Genomic DNA, 27,163 nt, shown 5'->3' on the forward strand with positions numbered 1-27,163 from the left:
TGGAGATAAATGTCATCAACTCCGAGAGGGTGGGGCAAGTTCCGTTGTACCACGTGAACATCACTGACAGAATAAAACTGAATAATAAAAAAGTGTTAACTTTTACAATTAGCCAAAATTTACATGGGGTGTTACTGACTGTTCATCATTTCTTGCCTCACATTTCCTTTCATTGTACACTTACACAGATTGTTGTAGACAAAGAACATACATGAAATGCATGTATTCCAAATAACTTTATATTATTTACCTTATACAACTCCAGGCACCTCACACACAGATAAACACACTTGAGCCTTGAGAACTTTTTCCCTGAATTGAGCTGCGGCGTTGTGGGGGATGGGATAGCAGGCTGCTTGTGCTTATTGACACATTTGCAAAACAAAAGATGCTAATGGAGAGGTGCGAAGGAATTTAAGGTGGCCCGGGATTATGAATTTTTTCGTAGGCTTCAGGGATTCTAGTGTTAAGATCAGTCTTCAGCATTGCATTCAAAGTTAGCAAATGTTTCAATTGTTTCATTTTTACTTTGAAACGTCTGTGTCTCATATGCTATGCCAATTTGAGAATTAATGCATTTGCCTCATTTTCTTTTTGCCTTCTTTTCAACTTGATTTTTAGGAAGGCATTCAAATTCAGGTTGTACTTGCTCAAGTAGTATTTTGTTAAAAGTTCAGGTTTAAGGACATTGTTTAACTTTAAACTGTCATTCATTTTTTTAATTCCTTTGTGTTGATTTTACATTAAATTTGTGATTCAGTGTGTATTTACTTAATGATTTAGGTATTTTGTAAGTAAATTTTCAAAAATATGTATCATGGTTTATCCTTTACAATCTAGTTTAAAAATACAACATACTATATTATTTATAAAAATATTGCTAATAAATTCTTAAATCCACATTTAGTTTTCATTAGTCACGTCTTAAAATCAAAAACCATAGCCACTCTATTTAGCTAACAGACTTCAAAACATTATAATATGTTAGCTAGTAACACTTCACATTTTATAATTAGTTCTCTTCAAAGAAGATGTGTTTTTCCAGTTGATTCTGGTGTTCGTCAGGGGTGTATTCTTGCTCCTACTCTCAGAGGTGCGCAGACCTGGGACTGGCCAGATCTCTGTAGGTGGATACACCTTTTATTGGTCTGGTCGCTCTGATGGGTGTCAAACTCAGGGCGTAGCTTTTGCTCTAGCGGATCGGCTCCTTCTGATGGTGTCCAATATCACTTCTTTCAATGAGCGTATTATGAGACTCTCATTACGGCACATCCTGGGTGCCTTGTCTGTTGTCTCAGTGTGTGCTCCGACTGTGGTGAATGATGTCTCGGTGAGGGAGATATTTTATTAGCAGCTTCGCTCCGTATTTGATGGGTGCCTGTGAGGTGATGCTCTTCTGGTCATGGGTGACTTCAGTGCAACCACTGGCACTGACAGGGCTGGCTATGAGGATTTCCTTAGTCCCCATGGGTCTGGTTGACCGTGGTGAAAGTAGCACCATGTTTCTTGACTTTGCAAAAGGTCAGGGGTTGCCAATCGCTGGATCCTGGTTACAGCGCCCTGAGTTGCATTGTTGGACTTGATACTCCAGTCCTGGTGGTGCAGTGAAGCAGATTGATCATATTCTCATGGCCAGCCACTGGAGGCACTTACAAAACTGCAGATCCAGCTTAGGTCCAGTAGATTACCACCTACTAGGAAAATGAGGCTGGACCTGGCCAGACTCCAAGATCAGGCTGTTTCTAACAAGTTTGCATGCAGTTTGTATGAGGAACTTACGGACTTGGGTGTGACTGCTGATCCTAATGTGATGTGGGAGACCTTCCGTGACAAGACCCTGAAGGTTGCGAAGGGTTGTGTTGGTGTTACTGGTGTTTCATCTCACAGGGCACTCTGGATATCATCGAGAGGAGCTGCAGCACACGGATTGATGGCAACTCCGGTCTGTACTGGGAAGTGAGAAGGATGGCTGCAAGGACTCTTAGGGCAGATAAGGAGGTGTTTGATAGAGGAATCTTAGAGCAAGTGACACCATATCTATGGTCCAGTGACCCACGTCCTGCTTACAGAGGATTTGAAGCATTACGCACATCCAGATCTTTTCCTCGGAGAGTTGCAGTTAGGCTGATGGTCCTTAAGGATGATATTTCAGTTGTGACCCGCTGGACTGGCTACTTTGAGCAGTTGTTTAAAGCTGATCCTCCAGCTAGGTTGTTGGATATCTCTGGGTCCATGGGTCTTTATGTTGATCCTCCAATTAGCTGTGAACAACCCAATCTCACTGAGAGGTAGGATAGGGAAGGCTGCAGGGATCTGTGGTATCCGGGGTGACCTTCTCGAGACTGGTGGAAAGGCTGTCCTCCTGGTATTGCAGGCAATCTTTGCTTCCATTTGGGAAACAGGCGTCATCCCAACTGACTGGAAAATGGGATTTGTCGTCCCTGTCTGGAAAGGGAAGGGCAATCACCTGGATTTGGCAATTACAGGGGGATAACACTGCTGTCAGCGCCAAGTAAGGTCCTTGCTAGGGTTGTCCTCAGTAGGATACGTGATCACTTGCTCACTTACCAGCGACCAAAGCAGTCTGGTTTTGCACCTAAGAAGTCTACCATCGACCACATTCTGACATGGAGGCTTCTCATGGAGCACAAATGCGAATATCATCAGAGTTTCTTTGCAGCCTTTGTCAATTTTCGTACAGTGTTCAACTCAGTTGATCGAGCTGCCCCATGGGACATCCTGAGAATCTGCGGGATCCCCTCAAGGTTGCTGGATATCATGGCCGGCCTGTACACTGATACTGTGAGTGCTATGCAGAGTGGAGGCAAAGTCTCTGTGTTTTTCCCAGTTGATTCTGGTGTTCGTTAGGGGTGTATTCTTGCTCCTACTCTGTATGCATGGACTGGGTGTTGGGCAAGGTCATGGGGTCCAGCTGTTGTGGAGCATCTGTTGAAGAAAGATTCACTGATCTTGACTTTGTTGACGATGCTGTGATCTTCACAGTCAGTGGAGGCTCTGATTGGGGCTCTTGAGAGACTGAGTGAGGAGTCTGAGTGTCTGGGCTTACGAGTGTCCTGGATAAAAACCAAGATCCAGGTCTTTTAATGACCTTCTAGGCACAGCCATCAGCAGTGTGTCTACCTGCGGAGAGAGTGTCAACCTTGTTGAGAGGTTTACTTACCTTGGCAGTGACATTCATGTTTCTGGTGACTCTTCCTATGAAGTCAGTAGATGGATTGGGAGAGCATGGAGGGTCATGAGGTCGCTAGAAAGTTGTGTGTGGCGCTCCCAATATTAATGCAAAGGGATGAAGGTCCAAGTCTTTAGAGTCCTGGTGCTACCTGTCTTGCTATATGGTTTGTGGGACATGGACGTTATCCAGTGATCTGAGATAAAGACTGGACTCCTTTGGTACTGTGTCTCTTCAGAGAATCCTTGGGTACAGCTGGTTTGACTTTGTTTCAAATGAGCGGTTGTAAGGGAGTGTCAGTTATGGCACTTACGGCCATGTGGCGTGATTCCCCTATGGTGATCCGGCTCGCAGAATCCTCATTGTTGAGGACCCGAGTGGCTGGACCAGGTCAGGGAAGACCCATGTAACACCTGACTGTGGCAGATAGAGGGTCATTTCCGGAGGGTGGGACTGGACTGTGTGTCTGCCTGGGGGGTTGCCAACGAGGATCCCAAGTTATTTTGTCATGTGGTGGGTGGGGCAACATGCTGTACCAGTGTATGCTCCCCGACCTGACCTGACTGCACTTGTTACTTATTAAGTTAGTTTGTTACATAATCCACACAAGTGTTTTCTCTACACAATAGAATACTCCACGAGAAAAGCAGTGTTTCACTATGCACAGAAGAGAGCATATCTGCAAATTATTTAACTAAATAATAAACTGGAAATCTCCAAGGAGAAACCAAACAGGGCTACAATGGCTAATACTTGTTTCTTATTTAAAAAAAAAATTGAATGTGAAGTCTATCACATTTTTCTTAGCAGGAGGATTTTTGTGTTCACTGTTCAATGACTCTGATTATCATTGTTTGCTTCAAAGGAAAAGCATTTATGAAACAGCATACAGAACACATTAAGAGTGGCACACAAGCTACTTAAGATAAACAATCCAAAATGAGCTTATTAATTCCATAAGTGAGAAGATATTTGAGCATATAGTGAGTAACATCAAGCAGTCCAAATATTACTCTACTACAGTATTTTGAATTGCACACCTGATGTTAGCCATGAGTAGCAAACAATACTAAGTATAGGTATTGTCACACTGGAGAAAGTACCCAGGATTAAAGGCACTTTATGGGATTCCATCCAGCAAAAGAGACAGCAGGAAAAATTACAGCATGTCTATCTTGCCCTGGAGAGACTTGAGTAACTAAATATTCTTTTTGGTGCCAGCGTGAATGACAAGCACAATGGTGTGACAGCCAGAGTGCTGCAAAAACCTCCCTAACATTTCTGTATGCCAGATATTGCCCACACCATAAATTTGGTTCTAGCAGATGCAGCCTGAATTCACCCTCTATTACCTTCTTTGGACATCAGCAAAAGCATTATGGCTTCTTTTCAGTTGCACCTCAAAGGTGGACAATCTTGATGGAACATCTATATATCACAATACATGTTTTCATTGTGCAAGTCGGAGCCCCACAGCAAGACCTTCCATAAGGCCACAAAATGGTTAGGGCCTGCCCTGCCTCTAGTTATAGTAGAGAGAAGAAGATGGCTGGTGTCCTCCAAGGTATGAAAGACATTTAGGGAATAGCAGTGAGGGCAGAAATTAAAGAAAAAATTGTAAGTTAAACTGCAGAGTTAAAGGAACGTTCCCTGTAAATGATGTGAAAAGATCTGTGGAGGACACAGGGAGGAAGAATGATAGCTGCAAATGTAAAATCAAATTTTAAAAATATGCAGAAAAGTCTGCACAGAAAAAAAGAAAAAAAATGTTGCTTTTTTTTCTCAAATTACAATAAATTTATAATAAGGTTTTGAATTTCTAGGAAAGATATAGTTCTATTTTCATTCTCATTAAGAACAGTTGAAAGTGATTTTTTTGGATTAAATATTTAAATAAGTCACAGAATTGTTTAAAATAATGAGGGTGTTTTTTTGTTTTTTTTTAGCCATATCTCATGGACTTATGATACTAGATTGGTGTTTGTTTGCGGGTGTGTGTGTGTAATATAATATGTGTGTATAGTATATATAATATGTGTGTATGCAGAATATCTTTTAAAGGCACTTAAATGTAACTTGTTTCTTTTAGATTATTAACAGGAGTAAGCGAGATCCATCTGAAGAGATAGAGATTCTTCTGCGCTATGGACAGCACCCAAATATTATTACTTTAAAAGATGTAAGTATGTTTTTAATTGAACCTTCAAAAATATATCACTGTTTTTTTCTCTTTCTACTAAAATTTTTTTCTATTCAGGCTTCTCTTTGATCCAGCAGAACTAATGCTTATACACATCATCAAAATATAAATAATATGAACTGGACAGTATAGTGTAACACTGTGCATACTGTATGTACCAAGCTAAGAGCTGCTAAAATTATTTACTGTGTTTAATTATTGCCCATTTGGTAATTGCATCCCCTTAGGTTTTCTCTGAACTATACTGCAGTGTTTCTTTTCTATAATTTTCTATTACATCATGTATACATTTTTTTTTAATATTGCAAACAGTACGTGCTGGTATATACATGCTTGTATATGTATTTGCACATGCATGTTTATATTGTATTTACAGTGTATTTATACTGCTGTCTGATATTTAACATATAAAAGGAGGAGATAATATTTCCACATTCTGTATTTTTCTGCATGGGTTTTCTCTACCCCAGTTTTCCTGCCTCCTTTACAAACAAATGGTTAGGATAATGGATACCTCTATACAAGTGAGGGTGTGCACATCAGTGAACCCTCCAATGGTTTGGTGCATTGTCCATTGCTGGTTCTTGCCTTGTACACAGTGCTCTCTGCGACCCTGATTTGAATTTCAAAAATTATAATAATTTACCACATCCTCCATTGAGTAGAAGGGAAGGTGAGAAACTTTAGACTGGTATTAGAAGTAATGCATTTATGCAGCACATGTACCAATAAAGCACACTTATTAAAGGCTGTTAAAAATTATCTTTATTTTAATTTAATTACACAACTTTCTTGTAACATTAATTCTGTACTTCACGTATTTATGAATATGTTAAAGTTAGTTAAAGACTAACAATAATTGAACAATATTATGTAATCTATTTTTATTTGGCAGGTGTATGATGATGGCAAGTTTGTGTACCTAGTAACAGAATTAATGAAAGGTGGGGAGCTACTTGATAAAATTCTTCGGCAGAAGTTCTTCTCTGAAAGGGAAGCTAGCGCTGTTCTTCACACCATTACAAAGACCGTAGAATATCTTCACGTGCAAGGAGTAAGAATTTCTATATACTGTTATATGTACTGTTTTATTATCTAACAAATACAATATGCCTTATTCTTTTCATTCCTAATCAAAAATTAATGAGTAATTTACTTGACAAAGATAGGCCAAGTATTTTGTTTTAAAATACAGCACCAACATAAACATTTTTTACTGAAAATAAAGGTAAATAAATCTCTTTGTAGCCTTTATTTGTAAATGAGATTTTTTTTATTTTTGCATTTTAAGCAAATCTATTTTAAGCAAATTGTTTTTATTCATTTCATATATGTCAGAGTTAGAAGGTTAGGGCAGTCACACAGATAATGGGGCATTATGTGATTTAGATGTGTTAGGTTCATAAGCCGGGTAATTGACAGGGGACACCAGCACAGAACTTAGAGTTGTGATCTGGGTACCATCATGCAGTGTTTCCTTGGTACACTATGGAGTTGTTAACCCAACAGGCTTCAAGGATTCCTAGCCTTCTGATCAGAAAGTGGTTATGGAGGACCAAGTGAGTAACAGAAGAGGTTCTTCAAGCTGCTAGATTTTCAGCGTACTGCCCTATATTACATATGATAGACGAGGCCAGTAGCATTAAGGGAGCCTTGCCCTTTAAGTATGTATGTGGGCTGAGGAATACAGGGAGGCCTAGGACTAAATCATTAATTTGATAAGCAATGTATTAGCAGTTTCTTCCATTTTTAGGGTGGCACAGAGGTGTTTCCCTCATCTTGGCACAAAGGTATTCATGTTTAACTCATTTGCTACATTACTTAAATTATTTACATTTTGTTTTCATTGCAGGTTGTGCACAGGGACCTCAAACCAAGCAACATCCTGTATGTGGATGAATCGGGAAATCCAGAATCTATTCGAATTTGTGACTTTGGATTTGCTAAACAACTACGAGCTGAGAATGGTCTTCTTATGACACCATGTTATACGGCTAATTTTGTGGCCCCTGAAGTAATTTTTTTTTTTTTTTGTAATGCATGTGAAGTTTGCTGTCAAAATTAAATGAAAAAAAAAAAAAATTTGCAAGTGATTACCACACCATTACCTGAAAAATCTCCGAACACAGTTTACAAACACTGTCTACCATTAAGAGACATATTAAGTTGCATTCAAGTGTTGATGACCTTAAGCAATGTTTATCATTAAGATTAATACATGCTGTCAAACAAGAACTAAATCCTTTGAGCATGCTATTATTACTTTTTTCTGTGTTCATGTGATTTTACATATTTTTATCACCAATTTTACCAAAGCAAAATGTTTACATCTCCATTGCATTTTTTAGAAATGTCATCCTCCGTAAATATTCCATCTAATCACATATATTTATCACAGTGTTTTAGTATGGTAAGCGTTTTCTAATCAAAATATATGGTGTTTTTCTGTTGCTTTTGTCATAGGTTCTGAAAAAACAAGGATATGACGCAGCATGTGATATATGGAGTCTTGGTGTTCTGTTGTACACTATGCTTACTGGGTAAGTTAGAAAAATATATTAATCAGAAGCTAGTCAAATAGTTTATATACCTGTATTCTATGATGGATATAGTGTGTGACCAGCAGAATTATTCCTGTCTAATATTATAGTGTATGTACAGTAAACAGGATATATTTGCAGCCATACTGTTGCATGTTGAATTTTTCACTGCCGTGTTCTTTAATTCTGAGCTTTTTAATATGAAGCACATTTAGAGACTTTTCATGCTATGATTGAGTTAAACATAAAGAGGGATTGTTTTGTATGAATTATTTGCCGTGATATTTAGCTGTAACTTTTTTATTAGCTGAATTTATATACCTAATGATGATTCCCGTAGGAACAGTAATAGTTCTAACACTTTTTATTTTAATTGTTTAAGAGCTAGTATTTATTACAGATACGACTAAAATCTCTGAGGCCACAAGATGCACACCTTATACTAGTTAGAATATATTGAAAGCAATGTTCATTCATTTATTTACTTATTCTTTTAAATTTTGTCAGTCACAAGTGTTAGGGCATAAATTGTAACAGGTATAATATACTCGTATTCACATTCAAAATGTTCATTATCAGATGCTGTGTTTTTCTGAAATTGGCATAAAGTCAATTCTTTTGAAACTAAAGATGTTAGTCAAGTTCCTTTCTTACATGAGAACCTAGTTTAAAGGTTCCTGCGGACATGTTAAAACTATTTAAACTCAACATGTTAAAACTGCTGTTGTACGCAGCTTAGGAAATGTAACACTTGTTGCTTAGTTCAACTTTCATAATTATTAATATACAGCATATATGCTATAATTTACATTTTCATGTATAAATGTAATGGTGCACCACTATAGAAATATTATTTTCCTTTAAATTTTATTTTAAAGAACCTTAAGTTAAGCAATATTCAGTTTCAAAGCTCTACTGGACCTTATGTTGGTTAACCAGCAAGAAGCAAAGACTACAGATAAGAGGGAGTGCTCCACTTGGAGTGAGATCATCAGTACAGTCCCTCAGGGGTCTGTTTGTGGACTGGTACTTTTTGCGATTTATATTTATATTCATGACATCGGTTCAAGTGTAGTTAGTAAACTTGTAACATGTGAAGCTGATACTAAATTGGAGGAATTGCAGACACTGAGGAGGCAGCAACAACAAATCAAAAAGACTTCATCAATCTTCACAATGGGACAAAGACTTCAAAAATGCAGTTTAACATAAGCAATGAAAAGTGTTACATGTGGGCAAAAGGAATGTGAATTAATTGACAACACATTAATTGATGTGAATTCATTTCTGCACAAATTGATATTTTTATAGTGTTTAATGCATCTCAAGAATGGGATCACTAAAGGGGGAAAAAAACATTGAGGGGACAGATCATTTCACAAGTTTAGCTCCAAAACAATTTGCATAACTAGAAGGTTGTCAGAACTAATTATTGAAATTTCTAAAACTGATCAAGAATATGTAAGACCACCCAATGATATGCTGTCAGTACAAGTGTAATTTAATATGTTGACCCTAAGAGAATTTTTTTTAGTCAAACTATTCATATTATTTAGCATGAAGAAAAGTTTTGTATCGTTTTAACCCAAAAAATACACAACAAATTTGGAATGCAGATTAACAGTGCAATTGAATCTGAAGTTGGCAAACGCGAGAGAATATTAAGTGTCTATCCATATCGGGCTATAACAGTAATGATGACTAGTAATGATAATGATATGGGTAGTGTTCTTACACTTTATCAAAATTTCATGGTGTGCGGCCCAGATGATTTTAGGTATCATGGGTTACAGACATCTGAATCAATATCTCAAGAACAAAATGGAATTCATCTGTTCACAACTTTTATTCTTCTTGTGCCTATGCAAAGAATTGCGTAATTCAGCATAATATTGTGCATACTTCAGTTCAAACTTCTATCTTGATTTCAATTATGATGTCAAACAATGACATGTGTTTTCAGAATGTCTAACTTTCAGACCATTCTGAGGAAACGTATTTGCTTCTCTAGCAGAATTGTATTAACAATTATTCATAATCCTTTAGCACCAATATCTGGAGTAACACCAGATAGGATAAGATTATGCAACAAAAAAGTCTACTGTGATATCCCATACTACATTGCCTGTGCTTATCATACTCACCTGGAAGAAACCTAACCCTTCTTATAGCACAACTGGAAAGAAATTTCTAGAACTAGAAAAAAAATGCTGTAAGGAAGACTGGTCTAAATGGGGAGCATTTTGCAATCATTATTTCTTGTTGTTTAACAAAAAAAAAAAAAGTCTGTCAAGTCCCTGCTTATTCTTTTTTTTTTTTAGTAAAGTCAAAGTGAGGCACAAAAAACAAAGTGTTAATTGCGCTACACAAGTCCTATGTTCATCAGAGACTTTGAATTAAACACATTGTGCAATTGGCTACTTGTTAGGGCATGCAAAATCATGTATTCATGGTTCATGTTGCAACACATAATATTAAAAATATAAAAAAAACATGCCTTACAAAGCAAATTAAAAGGAATTTGTACAAACCAAATTAGTTACTATTTCTGATATTAATGCCAACACTAGGAAAGATCACAATAAACACATGGTGTGAAAAAAGGGGTTTAAGGTTCTGAGCAACTGGAAAAGCCTTTTATGAAAGATTTTGTTCTTTACCAGTGAGAATCATGGTACCTGCAAAGGACATTTTTTTTTTTCTAAACATGTTTGTTTTAGGTTATGCATATAATTAATAATAACTGTAAACAATATGTCTTTATATATTGCAGTTATTGTTTGTATGCATGGTCTAGGATTGTTCTTAGATTCTTTTTTCCTTGGCAAACTTATCTATAGCAGAAAAAAAAATCAAATCCTGTCATAATGAGGGTCATTGTACATTTTCCTTCTGTTGTCATGTATGTCATCTGGTGGACTGGATCTCCCTTTTTATCTAGTTGAAGCTTTGTACAACTGCCCACTTGTTTATTCAGTTGTTCTGTCAGTTTCACCACTAGTAATTCACATAGTGTATTTTCTTCATAAAAGCCAAATTCCAAGACTAGTAACAGTTCCAATGCATTTGTACAGTGAGCTGGGGTTTTTTCTCTTTGTTTTTAAATATGGGATGCCCATGCCCTGCTTTTGAATGGCACAGTTTTAAATATTGCATGGGCAGTTTGACTTTAAAAGTGGACATAAAATATCTTGTTTAGACAGTTAATATCCCAGGGCAAATAACCCATATTAATTTTAACAGTGTGGTTGGTGAGAAGTCTATTGTGTCCCACTTAAAAAAAACATTCTGTGTACATACTTTGGGCTAATGTGAGACTGTGACCCTTACTGTGTTGACAGAGAAGCAAGTGCATAGTCACGTGTGTGTGACAGTTTTACCACGAACAGACCATTTAGTCCGACACATCTTACAAAATATCATCAAACCAAGATCTGAAGGTATATGTTAAGGATAATCTCTCTAGGCATGAACTTGATACAATGCACTTTTAAATCCATCTTATTAGCCTTGAGTTTAACTTTGCATTTTTTCTCTAAAGGTGTGGTTTCATATTTCTGATTCCTCCATTGTTTAGTCGTGTTTAATATTTCTGTTCTACATTAACACTTCATACTTAAATAAATTTCACCTGAAACATGGATGCTCAAGTCAAATTTAACTTCATCGACAGAGTAAGCATTGAGCCTGTAATGTCAGGTCCTAACTAAAGCTTTATAAAGAATCTAGATTAGTATGTTATGCGTTCTATGATTGAGTACTTTTGTTGCTTCCTCATAGAACTGTAGTATGTTAGTTAAACACAATATTCGTCCATCCATCTTAATAATAATAATTCTTTACATTTATATAGTACTTTTCATACTACTCAAAGCGCTTTTACATAGTGAGTCTGGAGCCACTTCAACCACCACTGATGTGTAGCATCCACCTAGATGAAATTAACTCTTAGGTGGTGAAGGGGTGAGAGATAGATAGATAGATAGATAGATAGATAGATAGATAGATAGATAGATAGATAGATAGATAGATAGATAGATAGATACATACATCCTCCCTCACTCACTCACTCACTCACTCACTCACTCACTCACTCACTCACTCCCACCCACCCAATGGGAAATTCACATTCTTCAGCAGCAGCATACTGATACAATAAATAATATTAAATTAAAGAATGATAACAATGCAGGTGAAAAACAGAAAAACAGACAATAACTATGTATAATGTTGAATGTTAACGTTTACCCCTCTGGGTGGAATTAAAGAGTCGCATAGTTTGGGGGAGAAACGATCTCCTCAATCTGTCAGTGGAGCAGGACAGTGACAGCAGTCTGTCGCTGAAGCTGCTCTTCTGTCTAGAGATGATACTATTAAGTGGATGCAGTGGATTCTCCATAATTGATAGGAGCCTGCTGAGCGCCCTTCGCTCTGCCACAGATGTCAAACTGTCCAGCTCCATGCCAACAATAGAGCTTGCCTTCCTCACCAGTTTGTCCAGACGTGAGGCGTCTTTCCTCTTAATGCTGCCTCCCCAGCACACCACTGCGTAGAAGAGGGCGCTCACCACAACTGTCTGATAGAACATCTGCAGCATCTTATTGCAGATGTTGAAGGATCCACAGTCTGACGACAGGGTAAACACCCCCTGCTGGCTTCATCAACATCTCTTCCAGCAGCAACCCAAGCTTTTTCCTAGATGGTCTCCCATCCAAGTACTGACTGGGCCCGACCATGGTTAACTTCAGGCGGAAGACCTGTTCTGAAGTGCAGGTGGAATATGGCTACCTGTGCACCAGCCGGCTGCCTGTAATCCAACTAATATCCAGGAAAATGTGTTTGAAAAGACCGGCATGTATACAGTCAAAGACTCAATACTAATAAAACTTAATACAGCTTTGCACATCTCTTTTTAAACTCTCTATTTGTGTGTACAGTAATTCCAAAACCAATTAAGAATTCTGCCCTTGTGAAAGGTTATACTTACCTTCCGTTTCTGGCACTTTATTCGACTTTGCATATTTTCTAGAAGAAAATCTACTAACACAAAGTTCTGAGAACAAAGTAACATTTTACCCCACACTAATCTACACTCCATGGGTGACAGGGCCTTCAGCTGTATAGCGCCCAGACTCTGGAATGACCTACCGAAATTAATCAGGTCAGCTGACTCAATGAATTCTTTTAAAAAACAACTCAAAACTCATCTGTTCAGGAAGGCTTTTAGCTCTACTTGACTTTATTACCCTTCTCCCAGTTTACTTCTCTGTCAAGATGCTCATGTAACCTGTGTGTGTGTGTGTGTGTGTGTGTGTGTGTGTGTGTGTGTGAGAGAGACCATCAATTATGCCGTCTTTTTTTTTTTTCAAAATTCACTGTCTTAATCTACTTTATTTATTTATCTGGTTTGTACAATGCTATATGCTGTATATGCTGCCGTTCTTTATTATATTCTGCAAGTGCCTTGAGCATGGGAAAGGTGCTATATAAATAAAATGTATTATTATTATTATTATTATTATTATTATTATTGATTGATATAGTCCAAAATGCAGTAATTCTGTTCTAATTGGGTTTGCGCAGCAACCACCATCCATCTTCTGCCAATCATCCAGGTCTGGGTTGCGGGGGCAACAGTCTGAGCTTGGATACCCAGATGTCCGTTTTCCTCCTCCAACTCCTTCAGGGAGGATACCAAGATGTTTGCAGACCAGCTGAAAGATCTATTTTCTCCAGTGTGTTCTGGGTCTGACCCAAAGTCTCCTCCCAGTTGAATATGCCCAAAACATCTCCCCAGGGAGGAAACCAGAAAGCATCCTAATCAGATTACTGAACCTCCTCAGCTGACTCCTTTCAATGTGGAGGAGCAGTGGCTCAACTTTGAGCGATTATCTGCACTCCTTATCTTATCTCTAAGACTGAGCCCAGACACCCTGCATGGGAAACTCATTTCTGCCGATTGTATTTGCAATCTATTGTAGTTCTTTCATTTATTATCCAAACTTGTGACCATAGGTGAGAGCAGGAACATAGATCATCCAGTAAATGAGAAGTTTTGATGTGGGGCTCAGCTGTTTCTTCACCACAACTGACAGGTACAACGTTCACATCACTGCAGACTCTGCTCTGGTCCACCTGTCTGTCTCCAGTTTCCTTTGATCCTCACTCATGAACAAGACCTAGTGATACTTAAACTCCTCTGCTTGAGGCAGCACTTTATTCCCAACCTGGAGACAGCACTCCACCTTTTTCGGCTGAGAACCGAACCTGAGGTCACCAAATTTAACACCCCTCTACTTCTTGGTGGTGCCTAGAAATTCTGTCCATAAAAATTATGAACCGAATTGGTGACAGGGGATAGCCCTGGTGAAGTCCTCACACAAACCAGGAAAGAATCTGACTTACTGCTGGCAATTTGAGCCTTGCTCTCACTCGGGTTGTTCAGGGGTTGAATAGCCCACAATAGCAGGCCCAGCACCCCGTACTCCTGAAGCAGCCACTACAGGACACTCTGCAGAATGCAATCATGTGCTGTATCCAAGTCCACAAAACACATGTAGATTGCCTGAGAAAACGCATCTCCTCTATGTAAACCTATGCTTACCTGTACTAAACAGGTGTTGCTTTGTCATTTCTTCAATAAGTGCTTCCATTAATGATTACAGTTTATGCTTACTAATCTATGTGAGTCAACCCAATCACCTTTTTTGTGTAACAGGAAAATGTTTGCACACTTCCAGTCTAATGGTGATTGCTGAAAAGTACATGTTAGGGATTTATATATTTTATGCAATAGCTATCTATATTCTTTAACCACTCAAGGAAAAATGTTATCTAGTCCTTGTGGTTTACGGTATTTGATTTCAACCTTTTGAATTTCTTTTAATTCTAATCCATTTAGTACTTCTTTAAAAGTCTCTATAGCTCTTTGGAGATTTTTGATTTGCATATCAGAAAAGGGAGAAAATACAAATTGACAACTTTTTGTATTTGCTTTACTGGATACTTTATCTTATATATCACATCATATTTTATCTTATACATTACCTTATATATTTTTCAAACAATAAGTCTTCTGTAAAAGAGCAAATTATTTAAATGCATTGTAAAAAGGGAATTGTTTTTTTGACTTTTTGATGGACTTAATACTTGGTATAAGTAGCACTATTGCATCGATACTACCATTTTGACTTGAATATCAATACCAGCTTTCTTACCTCAGTACTGGTACCAAAACAGTTCTGAATCAAATAACACCTAAGTCCCCCCAAACCCCTGCTTCACAGCGGCTTCATTCTCCCACCCCACAAGCATGGCACCTCCACTGCACCATCACATTCCTCCTGCACTACTGCACTCCACAAATGATTAACAGGAGCGGGGTGGGGTTATGCTGGGGTCACTTCTTTCGTTTGAGTGGCCTGCATGTTTATATAAATGGTTATTTGAGCAAGAGATTTTATGTATATTCAGTTTAACAGCTGAAGAGCAGATTTCACCCTTGAATTTCTGATCACACTAATAAATGACTGAAAACGATCCTAAAAAGTAGTTAATAGGTCATACAGTTTAGCTCAACAGACATGAATGTAAGTTTCAACATTCATCACTAGTTAATGGGTAATGTATTGTATGTCTCAGAATGATTTGAAATAATATAGTTTAACCATCACACTTTTAATACTTAAAAGTGTAGTTTGAATTCACTGCTACAATGTGCAAAGAGAAAAGTAACAGAAATGTGTAGTTGTATAATCACATGAGAATTTTAGTAACAACCAGAAGTCAACTTCTGATTAAAACATTGTTTGCAATGATAGCTGCATACACTATGGCCAACTTGGTTAGATCAGAAGACTGTGTGCGTGTGCGTGTGTGTGTGTGTGTGCGTGTGTGTGTGTGCGTGTGCGTGTGCGAGGGGACAGTTACCGGAATAGAAAGAAGTAACAAACAAAATAACGTTTTAGCCTGCAACTTAAACTATACAGTATACCCTTGTTTGTAGCCAAAAATGAGTATATTCTGGTTTCAAGTAATTCCTTTATTTTTATGTTTGCCTGTTTTTCTCCTGTGTATCTTTTAGTTTTACCCCCTTTGCCAATGGCCCTGATGATACTCCAGAAGAAATTTTAGCACGGATAGGCAGTGGAAAGTTTTCTCTAACTGGAGGATATTGGAATTCAGTGTCTGCGGAAGCAAAGGTAACATAATACAAACATCTCATTTTTATTTTCTGACATGTTTCAAATTGGTATGCTCTTTCCATTGATGTATATTCAATAGCAACTTAACTAAACATAAACGTAATGATGGCGAACCCTTCGTCATTTCCTAAATTTGTGCATGATTTCTAAAATTTGATCTGATCTTTATTTAAGTCATAATAATAGACAACTAATAAAGATATTCAGGGTCATGAATGAAAAAGTATGTGAATCTCAAGATAAGAGGGTAATTGTAGTCGGGTGTTTCACTCAATTAAATAAAATTCTGATCTGAGTTTGAGATGCCCACAGAGAAACCCAACAATGCCTGGTCAAGTAGAAATCACTGGAAGAGGTACAGAAGCTTATACTCCAGTAAAGGGAACACCACTAAAGATCTGTGCCTCCATCAGTCCACAGTACGACAGACTGAAGAAATTCTGGAAAGTTGCTTTTCTCTATAAGAAGGGGCATCCTGCAGAAATCACTTTAAAAACAGTTGTCAAGGAGATAACAAAGGGTCCTAGGGTGACACCTTAGGATGAGAAGACGTCTCTTCCAAATAGTAACTGCTCATGACTCGATTAAAAAAACAAAACAAAACAAAGGTGGGGCTTGTGGTAAACTACTGGTCTCCCAACAAAACATTACAGCCTTGCTAAACAGCGCCTAGATGCTTCATACCACTGCTGAAACTGTTCGGTGCACATAAGACACAAAATTTAACAACTGAACTGTTTACTGTTAGAACAGTGCTATTTTTGAAAAGACAAAACACTACATACTAACACTAAAACTCCATCCCTGCTGTGAAACTTGGCAAAGGGAGCCATGGTGTGGAGCGGTATGGTTTTGGGTCACTGTGAAAGACATTTTTTTGCTTTATGTTGGTGTTTTTGATTTTTATAACTTTTTAATGTGATACTGTTTTCATTGTCTGTCTGTTAATTGTTCATTGCTGCGGGCACCACCATGTTGTGTAATTTGTTGCTAGCAACTGGGGCTCAGTTGTCATCAAGTGGTTACTAGAAGTACAAGATGTGACACCATGGCATCAAATGTATAAAAGATGGCGGCCCTCTGCCTGGCATCCAGGTTTTTGGATGAGCTTCTAAATAACTTGTTTATTATCTTTGGCGTTTTTCTGTTTCAGGCTTTAAATTTTTTTCATGCCACTTTAACATTGAGTTTTGATTTGTGTTTTGGGAGTTGGTGTTTTCGGTGATTGGGTTTTTGGTTTTGACCTTGGCCCATTTACAACTTGATTTTTCTGTCATCTTCTAGTCCTGTGCCTTTCTGATCTGCCTTTTTAGTCCACGCAGAGCAAGGAATTGCAAGTTGTTTCAAGAAAATCTACAGGAGAATATCAGAGCATCCTTCTGTAATGTGAAGCTCAAACATGTGTCATGCAGCATGATAATGGCCCCAAACACAAAAGTAAATCGATGACAAAGTGTCTTAAACTGAAGGAATTCTGCATTGTAGAGCAACCAATTGGAATCTTGAAATGATGTGGCATGATGGATATGAAGCAAGCTGCTCGTACATTACATTGTACAAATTTAAATGAGCCAAAAAGAGTTCTGTCAAAAGGAGAGCAGCTGCAGGAAGTGTTTTGTGAATGGTATTGTTGTTAAAGAAAGTTCTGCCAATTATTAATTTAAGGGGTTAGATATTTGTTTTGTCCTAGCTGTCAACAATAAAGTAAAGATTTTATCACATGTTTAGGAGCCATTCATATAGAAATCTAAAAAAAATGTAAAAGACATCACAAGCTTTCATGCCATTGTTTCTTTTATTATTCTTGTACCTTGGTTATACTGTGCACTTCAGTGGTTAGTTTAAAAAACAAAAAAGATGATAATAGAATATACCATAGTTTAATAATGAGTGCAGTAATATTCTCTGAAAATACAAGTTATTCTTGCTGTTACGTAATAAGTTAAAAAGGTAATAACTTTAACTAAGAAAGGTTTGATTGGCTGATAAACCACAGTTTAGGTAAATCCTTTTTATGTATTTATCTTTCAGCATAAAATAGATGTGTGATTCCATGTTCCCTTTATGGAAAAAAATCAATGTTTTTTGTAATTATTTCAGTTTTCTGTATAAAAATTTATATAAATTCTTCTTGACTTTAAGGACAGTCCATTTACAACAAAGGAGCTCAGTCAGCCCATCATTTTAAATCGAAATGGTGAAGACAATGTGTAGGAGTTAACATCTATTCTCCTTGCTTACAGCTACCTGAGCCCCAAACTGAACTTCATTTGCTCAGTTACATCATGGTCTTAAATAAATGGCCTACCAATACATAAAATCCTGTGTGTTCTTCAAAAGTTGATCAAAAAGGTATATCGCTTCAAAATTTAATAAGGGATGCAGAGCATCCCATAGCACACATTTATTGCCATGGAATCCAAAAACAATGGCGTGACGATGTAGTAGAGCTTCATGTGCACAATGCTAATAAGAATGTCTTCTCTCTAAAAAGCCAAAGCATGTCTGCACTACATGATTGATTCAGAGACTGTGGGGATAGACGTCGATCTTTTATAATTCCAAAAAGTAGGTAAAAGTTTAGTTTGCAAAAAAGGTATGTAAAGAAGGGTGTCTAATGTATCCAGTGTCTAAACATGCAAGTCTATTATGGACTGGCTTCCTCAAGTAAAAAACCTTCTAGGGAATCAAAAGTACCTCAAATAATTGGCATTGACAATGTTGATGAGGCTCTAGTCAATGTCTTGTATCTACCAAAAAGATGGCACCAATACTGGATGTAAACAAATGGAGGTGGGTCTAATTTCATGAAAGACAAAGAGATGTTGGATGAGCTTTATACTAAAAGCATCTAAGCATTTGACGCACTTTTTCTATTAGTCGTGCATATTATCTTATGTCTTTTTTTTTGTAGTCTTCACTGAGTCAGAGACACTTAGAAGTACAGGATGACTGGTGACCCTTAATAGGTCCGCTTGTATTACATGTCTCAATGTATTTATTGTGGAAACCAGGGGCACTCCAGCTCCCCCAACCCCAACACACAGGCACAGACTGAAGTGCAGCACAACACAAGGCTTTGCACAGCACACGGCCCAGTACAATGCAGTCCCATGCGCACAGTACTTGGTCTTCTTTCTCACTCTGTCTCCTTCTGCATTCACCCTTCTTGGCAAGCTTCGTCCCTCTTCCTTCTGACTCTGTGTGGCAGTTGGTTCCTTTTAAATCTACATCTGGGAACGCTCCAGGTGGATTGGTAAGGGGGTCTGGAATTGTCCTCCAGTGTGACCCAAAGTAGGACATGCAGCATCCACGGGACCCAACAGGGCTGTGCTGATAAATAGTAATTCCCATACAGCCCTGTGGGAATCTGAGCTGGTGCTGTTGCATTCCAGGGGGGCTGCTAAGTAGCAGGTCAGGGAAGATAGCGCCCTTTAAAAGCCATCTCCCCTGTCCCTCCTTTAAGGAGGCGTCAGGGCCGAGTAAAGATGCCGGCCGTTCCTCACATTATATTGTTCAGTGTTCTCAACTGGCACAGATCTCCACATATGCGCATATTAAAGTCAGTCGGAAGTTCATTTGAACTTTTGATTACAATTGAAGCTTATCATTGTGAAACATGTTAACTTTAAAACTGACAAAACTGTTTTATAAGTGTACCATTGTATTGTGCTTATCAAATATATTAGTAGTGATATTGCCCTATTAGGATAGTAATTTTTGATGGATGTCATTTTAACACATTACTCTGTGCTTAACAGGACCTGGTGTCCAAGATGCTTCATGTTGATCCTCACCAAAGGCTGACGGCTGCCCTGGTGTTGCGACACCCTTGGATTGTACACAAGGACCAGCTACCGCAGTACCAGTTAAATAGGCCAGATGCTCCACATTTAGTAAAGGTAAATTATCTACTTGACCATTTTTGTTTTCTTTTTCCTTTCCTTCCCCCGTATAACCATTATAAATTTCAAATAGATGATTTACTTATATCCGCAAGATCTCTGCGATTAATAGGACAAATTTGGCAGGAGGCTTGGAAATGAGACTGCTCCATATGCTGAAGTTTTATAAGAAACTCTGGCTAAGTTGATTTTGGTGTGACAGCCAGAGGGATACTAATAATAATAATTCTTTACATTTATGTAGCGCTTTTCTCGCTACTCAAAGCGCTCATGCACATAAAGGTGTAAAATCTTTAGATTGTAGAATCTGTGCATTAATTAGAGATGAGAAAAACTGATAAGCACCTCATGAAGGGACACAGTGGTGTGTGTACCTCTTTATTTTTGTAATGATAAGCACCTTCTTCACAGATGTAATACTTGTCACCCTCACAGTGATAATTATACATAAACCAAACACAAAACACATTTTTACAAATGCATCCATCCATCCATTTTCTTAACCTGCTTATCCAGGGCAAAATTCAGAATTACACTGGAATGATTGGAAATATTTTCATGCAAATGAGTTTGATATTAAATTTGAAACAGAAGACTGTTTGTACTGTTACAATGACATCACTTAGATCTACAGTGAAAAAACTCACAAGAAAAACTTGAGTCATAGTGGAATCTTCACTTTCAAAAAGAAGACATGCCAGTTTTTTGGAAGGCTCGTATCAGCATGCATTTGCAAAAGAAACAAATACATAAGTTATTTCCATGCAGAAAAAAAAAAATCAAAATGTGGCATATTTGATTGTGTATGTACAAATCTGGTTACATGTGTTAAGCCTTTATCCACTCCAGTTACTATTAGTATGCTGGCTAATTTAGTGTGTTGAACTTGATAAATATGCGAGCCCCTGTTGCTTTCTTGTCATGTAACACTGAAATGTAGACAAGCATCGAGAGAGTTTTACAGAACTGAATCAACAAGATCTGGTCAATCAAATGTTTTGTGTATGCAAAACTTAACACTCACTGTTTGTCATTGTATGAGCAGTAACATGTGAACCATGGGAAACGTAGGTTCAAGTTAAAAATGCAGTTGTTAAACAGAAAATGACAGTGCTGCAGCTTCAGAAAAAAACTGTTTAAATTAAAAAAAAAAAAAAAAAAAAAAACTAAGGATTTTTTCGTCTTTGTAAATTATAACACAGTATCAGTAATATTCTTGACTGTTTTATTGTAACATTTTCCAAATGTGTGAGTAGTGTTTTCATGAAGTGCTCATTTCTGATCTCAGGTGTTGTCTGCTGTTCTCTCCCATAACATAACCTGAATATTTTAGCCTCTGAGCAGGTATTGTCTGTAGCTCTGTGGAGTTATCACAAGTGTGAACATTTGTGTTGTCAGTGAGTGACATGGGGTGTGCATTCTAAATCTATTAATACAATTGTATGAGAAGAAATGCTCTTTGTAGGTCTTGGGAGAATCCTGGGAGTTGCTCTGTTGTACATGTGATTTGACAAAGCAGTTTTTACACAGGAGACTGTAGATTATGTTATAATTTCTGCTTACCAGAATTCATTTTCAGAACTTGCTAATGCACCTTGCCATGCAACACTGCCTAGTAAGGTGAAGGAAAGTGACAGACGGGCTGCTCCCAGCATTCCACCTAGTCAGAGGTTTAAGTTACGCATCTGTAAGAGAACCTGGTGCTCCAAGCACTCTGATTGATTGGTTTTACAGAAGCATTTTACAGGCACCGAGTCCCTGCAATCCTGAACTGGATCAATTGTTTAGGAAATGGGATGGGATGTCGGTCCTAAATGCACACGGCAGTGTTTGTTTTGTTTTTTTTTTTTTTTTCCCATGGTCCACCTCTGATGTTAGAGTGCACCAGAGAATCAATGACATCTTAGAATCCAGTAAATGCTGTAATATTGGAACTTGTGTTAAAAACAGTATGTAAATAAAACTAAGTTCTTCCAAGAAGTAGTGGTTCATTAATTTAACATATTGTATATTTTTGTTTAAAATTTTAACAGAAAAGGTAAAGGTCAGTGTGGTCTGTTTTTCTGCATTTTCTGTATTTTGAAATCAGACAATCAAAATAAAAATCATTATTTCCACACTAAATGTTTTATGCTAGGGAGGGTAATGTGTGTGAATTGACTGTAAAGCACAGAATTTTATTTGTACTTTCCTATTTATGTGTTTATTTATATTTGGTCCTTTTATACTTATATAGTTGCCATGCATTTTTTAAGAACAAATCTTTTGTACCAGTTCCCACTTCTTAAAGGTTTAACTTTCAAGCATGAACTGCAAAAACAGACTTTAATGTTAGCACTAACTCTGATACTCAGAGGGAGTTCAGTATTGAGAGCTTGAAAGTAACCATTTATCAAAGACAAACACAAATATAAATAAGCACAATAATAATGAGGATGTCAGACTTAACACTGTAATGTATTTTAAAATAATTAAAGTATCTGACTTGATGTGTTTAACAGCCTGTAGCTCCCGGCATGTTTTCATTGTTAATCACATGTGTAGAGTGACACGTGCGCCTTTTTGAGCAACACTAACCCCCTCGCCTTCATAAAGCCTGCTAACGTCTCTGCTTCTGCCCCACACAAACAAAAAAAGGTCAGTGGAAACAGGCAATCAACGACATGCTTGGAACGTGGAGTTTAATTTTACACCAAGGAATATATAAATAAAATGAAGCTAATTGGCTTTTTATACGTTTTAGTGCTGTTTTATCTGAAGCCAACCTTTTTTTAAAGCACACAGGAGAGAGAACAGTAAACCAGAGAAATTCTCATGTATCTGCTTATGTTATTATTGTTAATGGTAGTAAAGGGGGAAATTACATTACAAGCAAAGAGGTTTGTGTGAAGGGTTGAGATTTTATATTCACAGAAGTTTGTAAGTGATAGTTGAATTTTCGTTTTGTTTAATCCTCCTGGGTTTCCATGTAACTTCAATGTAAAGTAACTGCGCTGACTGCTTACTCCACTGAGCACAAGTTTTTAGATTCTGGTAAGAAGGCAACTGACATTTCTAGGTGGAGTTACAGCTGTAAAATGTTTTATATTAAGGTTCATAAAGTTATTACAGGCAGTGGTTTTCAGGCTCTGCTCCTGCAATGGCTACAGGCTTTTGTTTAAAGTTTAGCATTGCATGTTTTTTTTATTCTGCCACATAGCAGATTTCCAACCGTGTATGCTTTTATTCTGAGAAAAATCCCAAATGTTTTTGTACAGTCGAATGGATATTCAACGTCTAACATTTTCATCCAACTTCTTTAGTTAATGATGAACACAAGCAGAAATGGCTAAAAGAAACAATCTTGTACTCCGAATCCTAATCAGATTAGCTTAATTTGTAGAGACGCAATATCCACATGTATGGTAAACCTGTGAAGTCAGTCAGACTCTTTGGACCGTTCAAACAACAGTAAACCCAACACTGTTGCAAATAGCTGAGGCAGGCCATCTATTTAATTAAAATATTTCTTTAATAGAAAAAGTACTATTTAAACTGTTTTTGTAATTCTTGTTAGAATTTGGTTAAAATAAAAACCTGTAATCTCTGAGGTTACGAAGGGAGTTTGAGATCCATGTTCTTGGTAAGTCTTGTTTACAGATAATTGCAATTGGTGTTTTTCTTGTCATAGTTTTATTAAACAATTACCATTTTATATCACTTTTATTTCTTACTTTTATCTTCTACTTGTAAATTCCATCACTTGAATATGGTATATCAGTTTTGAGTTAGTAAATATATATACTGTATATACGTAATGAAAGACAAGACATGTAACAGAAAAGTGAAAACTTTCACTGACCAATAGCCGGCTCATTTTACTCTACTATCAATTTTATTAATTTGACTAAATTCAGCCATGTTAATAAAAGTAGACAACAATTCTGTGGTAATTTATAGATGACAATCATTACAGTTACAGATGAATTATGCTTATACACGAAATTAAGTGTCATTTACATTTGTGTTACAAAGTAAGCTGCAATTCAGTGTAGAATGTTAAGTAATTATTGTCCTGAGTACAGCTGGTTTGTGTGGAAACTTTAGTGTGACCATAATAAAAATCAATGGACATAAATGGATTTTATATATTTACATATTTTATAGAAGTATATTAAAGCAAGGATGGACAAAAAAACCAATCTTACTATAAACCTGCATATTGACTGTTGAGATCCCCCCTCTGGTGCTTGCTGTCCACTAGCTCTTAGTTCCTTTGTCGTTACGATGGCTCGTCATTCTGCTCCTGAATTCCTTTCAGTTATGCCAGCAGAAGCAGTAACACAAGACGCACTTTACAATACAATACAATACAGTTTATTTTTGTATAGCCCAAAATCACACAGGAAGTGCCGCAATGGGCTTTAACAGGCCCTGCCTTCAGCTCCCCAGCCTTGACTCTCTAAGAAGACAAGGAAAAACTCCCAAAAAAAAAACCTAGTAGGGAAAAATGGAAAAAACCTTGGGAAAGGCAGTTCAAAGAGAGACCCCTTTCCAGGTAGGTTGGGCGTGCAGTGGGTGTCAAAAGAAGGGAGTCAATACAATACAATACAATACAGTACAGAACAGAACAATTTCTCAATATAGTAAGAAATAAAAAATATACATTTTAGAAGTACAGAGCAGAATTTAACAGTAGATGATATATCCCATAATAAGATTTGGATTTGTATAGAGTCCTGGAGACCTCATCCTTCAAGCTGCCTCCCCCATTTGGCCATTCCACAGCTGAAACAGTGCTGGGCCAGCCAATCCGATGAAAGGACCCCTCTTTCCCATGATTCCTGCGATCCTCCATCTGGGATGACTTTTCCTTAGGCAGGCAAAACAACTTGGCAGGTGGGCCGTGGCACCAAGTGCCACATTTGAGTACTGAGAAAAAAAACGGAATAAGTGAGGGTTAGTATATAATTATAACTGTCATGTTACTTATGTTTTAGTGCTAATGACTAACAACAGAGATGCAGTCTGTACAGTTAATCAGCAGCTCTAGTCAGGATATGCTAAACTGAAGTAGTGAGTCTTCAGCCGGGATTTAAAAGCTGAGACCGAAGGGGCATCTCTTATAGTAGCAGGCAGACCATTCCACAGTTTAGGGGCCCTGTAACTAAAAGCTCGACCCCCCACTGTTATTTTATTAATCCTTGGAATCATAAGCAGACCGGCATCTTGAGATCTTAATGTGCGCTCTGGTTTGTAAGTCATGATAAGTTCAGACAAGTAAGCTGGACCTCGACCATTTAATGCTTTATATGTTAAAAGAAGGATTTTGAAATCTGCCCTAAACTTAACCGGGAGCCAGTGTAAGGATTTACACTTTACCTCTTAGCATTTAAACGCATTCTTCTTGAATTGTGTGCTGCTTTCCTTTTTCTTTGGTCCTCGTTCTTCCTTTAAATGCTTTTGCCCTCTTTTCTGTCTCTGAGTCATGCTAGCCTTTTCATTACATTTCTTCTGCTCACTCACTCCATCACGTCTGTGCTTTTCTCCAAGTGTGCAGGTCCATCATTTTGCCTAACCCACCTTTCTAATTCCGTGTCTCTTTCTCTCTCAGACTTGTGAATCACTTTGTTTAGAGACATTACCTGTCCTTTTAGTGTAATTCTGTAGATTCCCTTCCTTCACCCTGCACATGGAGGAGCTCAGGCTCAGGTTTCTTTCCATATGTACACAGTTTGTGTCTAACGTATCTCACAAGCTTGCTTCAGTCTTGTTGTTTGTTTTTAAAATATGTGAAAGATTGAAATATAAAATGAATGAATAATTTCTGCTTTCTTTTACAGGGTGCAATGGCAGCCACTTACTCTGCACTGAACCGCAATCCGCTGTCCCCAGTCCTGGAGCCGGTGGGCTGCTCTACACTCGCACAAAGAAGAGGGATGAAGAAGTTAACGTCTACTGCTCTCTAATCGGCGTTGGACTGAATGCCAAGGGTGCATTTAGAAGAGAAAAAAAGTAACCGCAGACTTTGTTTCAGCTGGTTTATAACAAGTGCTACTGTTTTTATATCTTTTTATGGCAGATGATAAAAAAAAAAAAAGTATATGGTCATATTTTTATGACATTTGGACTTCTATATCAAGTAACTTTAATTCACTTTATGATATATTTAATAGTATTATGTCCAGCTATAAATCAGTGTACTGTTAAGGACTTGGGGAAAAACAAATTAATAATGTATTATTTTTGACTGTAAAGAAGAACAAGGAGTTAGGGTTATGTGACATTTTAAGCTGAGTAGGAAGTGCATGAGTAAATTTCAGTTTGTTGCTGACCAGCCACTTAATGCAAATATAAAATCCAAAAGAAAATACAAAATTCCTATCTTTTTAAATAAAAAAGATGGTATGCAGTAAAAATATAAAGGTATTCGGGGTGCATTGTAGACATGCTGCAAAAAAAATAACATTAATAAAGCATTTATTGATCTAAAGCATTTTAATTTGCTAAAAAAAAAAGGTCTGTGTGTACAGTATATATCTATATATAAATAAATATATGTAATATATTTAAGCCAAACAGAAACAAAGCATTAGATGTTGCTCTGTCACTTGAACAAATGTAAAAGCCAATCTGACTTGTATGTTATCTTCTAAATTCTTCGTGATGTTTAAGCGGCGCACACTCGGGGCTTGTGAGGTCCTGAACTTGAGGGTGGTGGTGGTTGTTGTTTTTTTTTTTATATTACTCTTCAGGTTTTTGTAATTTTTAAAATATCAAATCTTCCAAATTTGGATGTAAAACTGATTTAAAGGCCCAATAGGCTTTACAAATGCAGTTCTCTAATATTTAATTTCATCAGTGTACAAGAAAAGAAAAATCTCCTTTGGACACCATATTAAAATGTCTTACTGATGAAAAGAAATTGATGGCATTAACGCGTTAACTTTTTGTTAACTGTCAATAGATTATTAACAAATTTATCACATTGTGGCTTTCTATATGACTGAAATGTTCATTTTCTGTAGGGAGCTTCCAGTTCAGTCTGTTAATCGGGTGATTTTAACGTCTTTCCAAATGAGATGTCAGGTGCACTCCGACAGGACTTCATGGCAGGCAGGCAGCGCACCCCGTGTGTCCTTTTT

At 37.4% G+C, this 27,163-nt stretch overlaps 1 protein-coding gene across 7 annotated transcripts in view; it reads left to right on the plus strand.

Annotated features, from left to right (window-relative positions):
- LOC114650023 (ribosomal protein S6 kinase alpha-3) overlaps positions 1-26,956 on the plus strand; it is a 172,122-nt gene extending 145,166 nt beyond the window's left edge. For all 7 annotated transcript variants that reach the window (XM_028799453.2, XM_028799454.2, XM_051927362.1 and 4 more), the window contains 7 exons: positions 5,280-5,369; positions 6,286-6,444; positions 7,243-7,404; positions 7,854-7,930; positions 16,014-16,131; positions 19,896-20,036; positions 25,862-26,956. In XM_028799453.2, coding sequence (XP_028655286.1) covers positions 5,280-5,369; positions 6,286-6,444; positions 7,243-7,404; positions 7,854-7,930; positions 16,014-16,131; positions 19,896-20,036; positions 25,862-25,987 — 873 coding nt within the window. In that variant the 3' untranslated portion in view covers positions 25,988-26,956. The remainder of the gene's footprint in view (positions 1-5,279; positions 5,370-6,285; positions 6,445-7,242; positions 7,405-7,853; positions 7,931-16,013; positions 16,132-19,895; positions 20,037-25,861) is intronic.
- The last annotated feature ends 207 nt before the right edge of the window (positions 26,957-27,163 follow it).

The sequence above is a fragment of the Erpetoichthys calabaricus genome, chromosome 4 (assembly GCF_900747795.2).
Source record: "Erpetoichthys calabaricus chromosome 4, fErpCal1.3, whole genome shotgun sequence".
Lineage (NCBI taxonomy): Eukaryota > Metazoa > Chordata > Cladistia > Polypteriformes > Polypteridae > Erpetoichthys > Erpetoichthys calabaricus.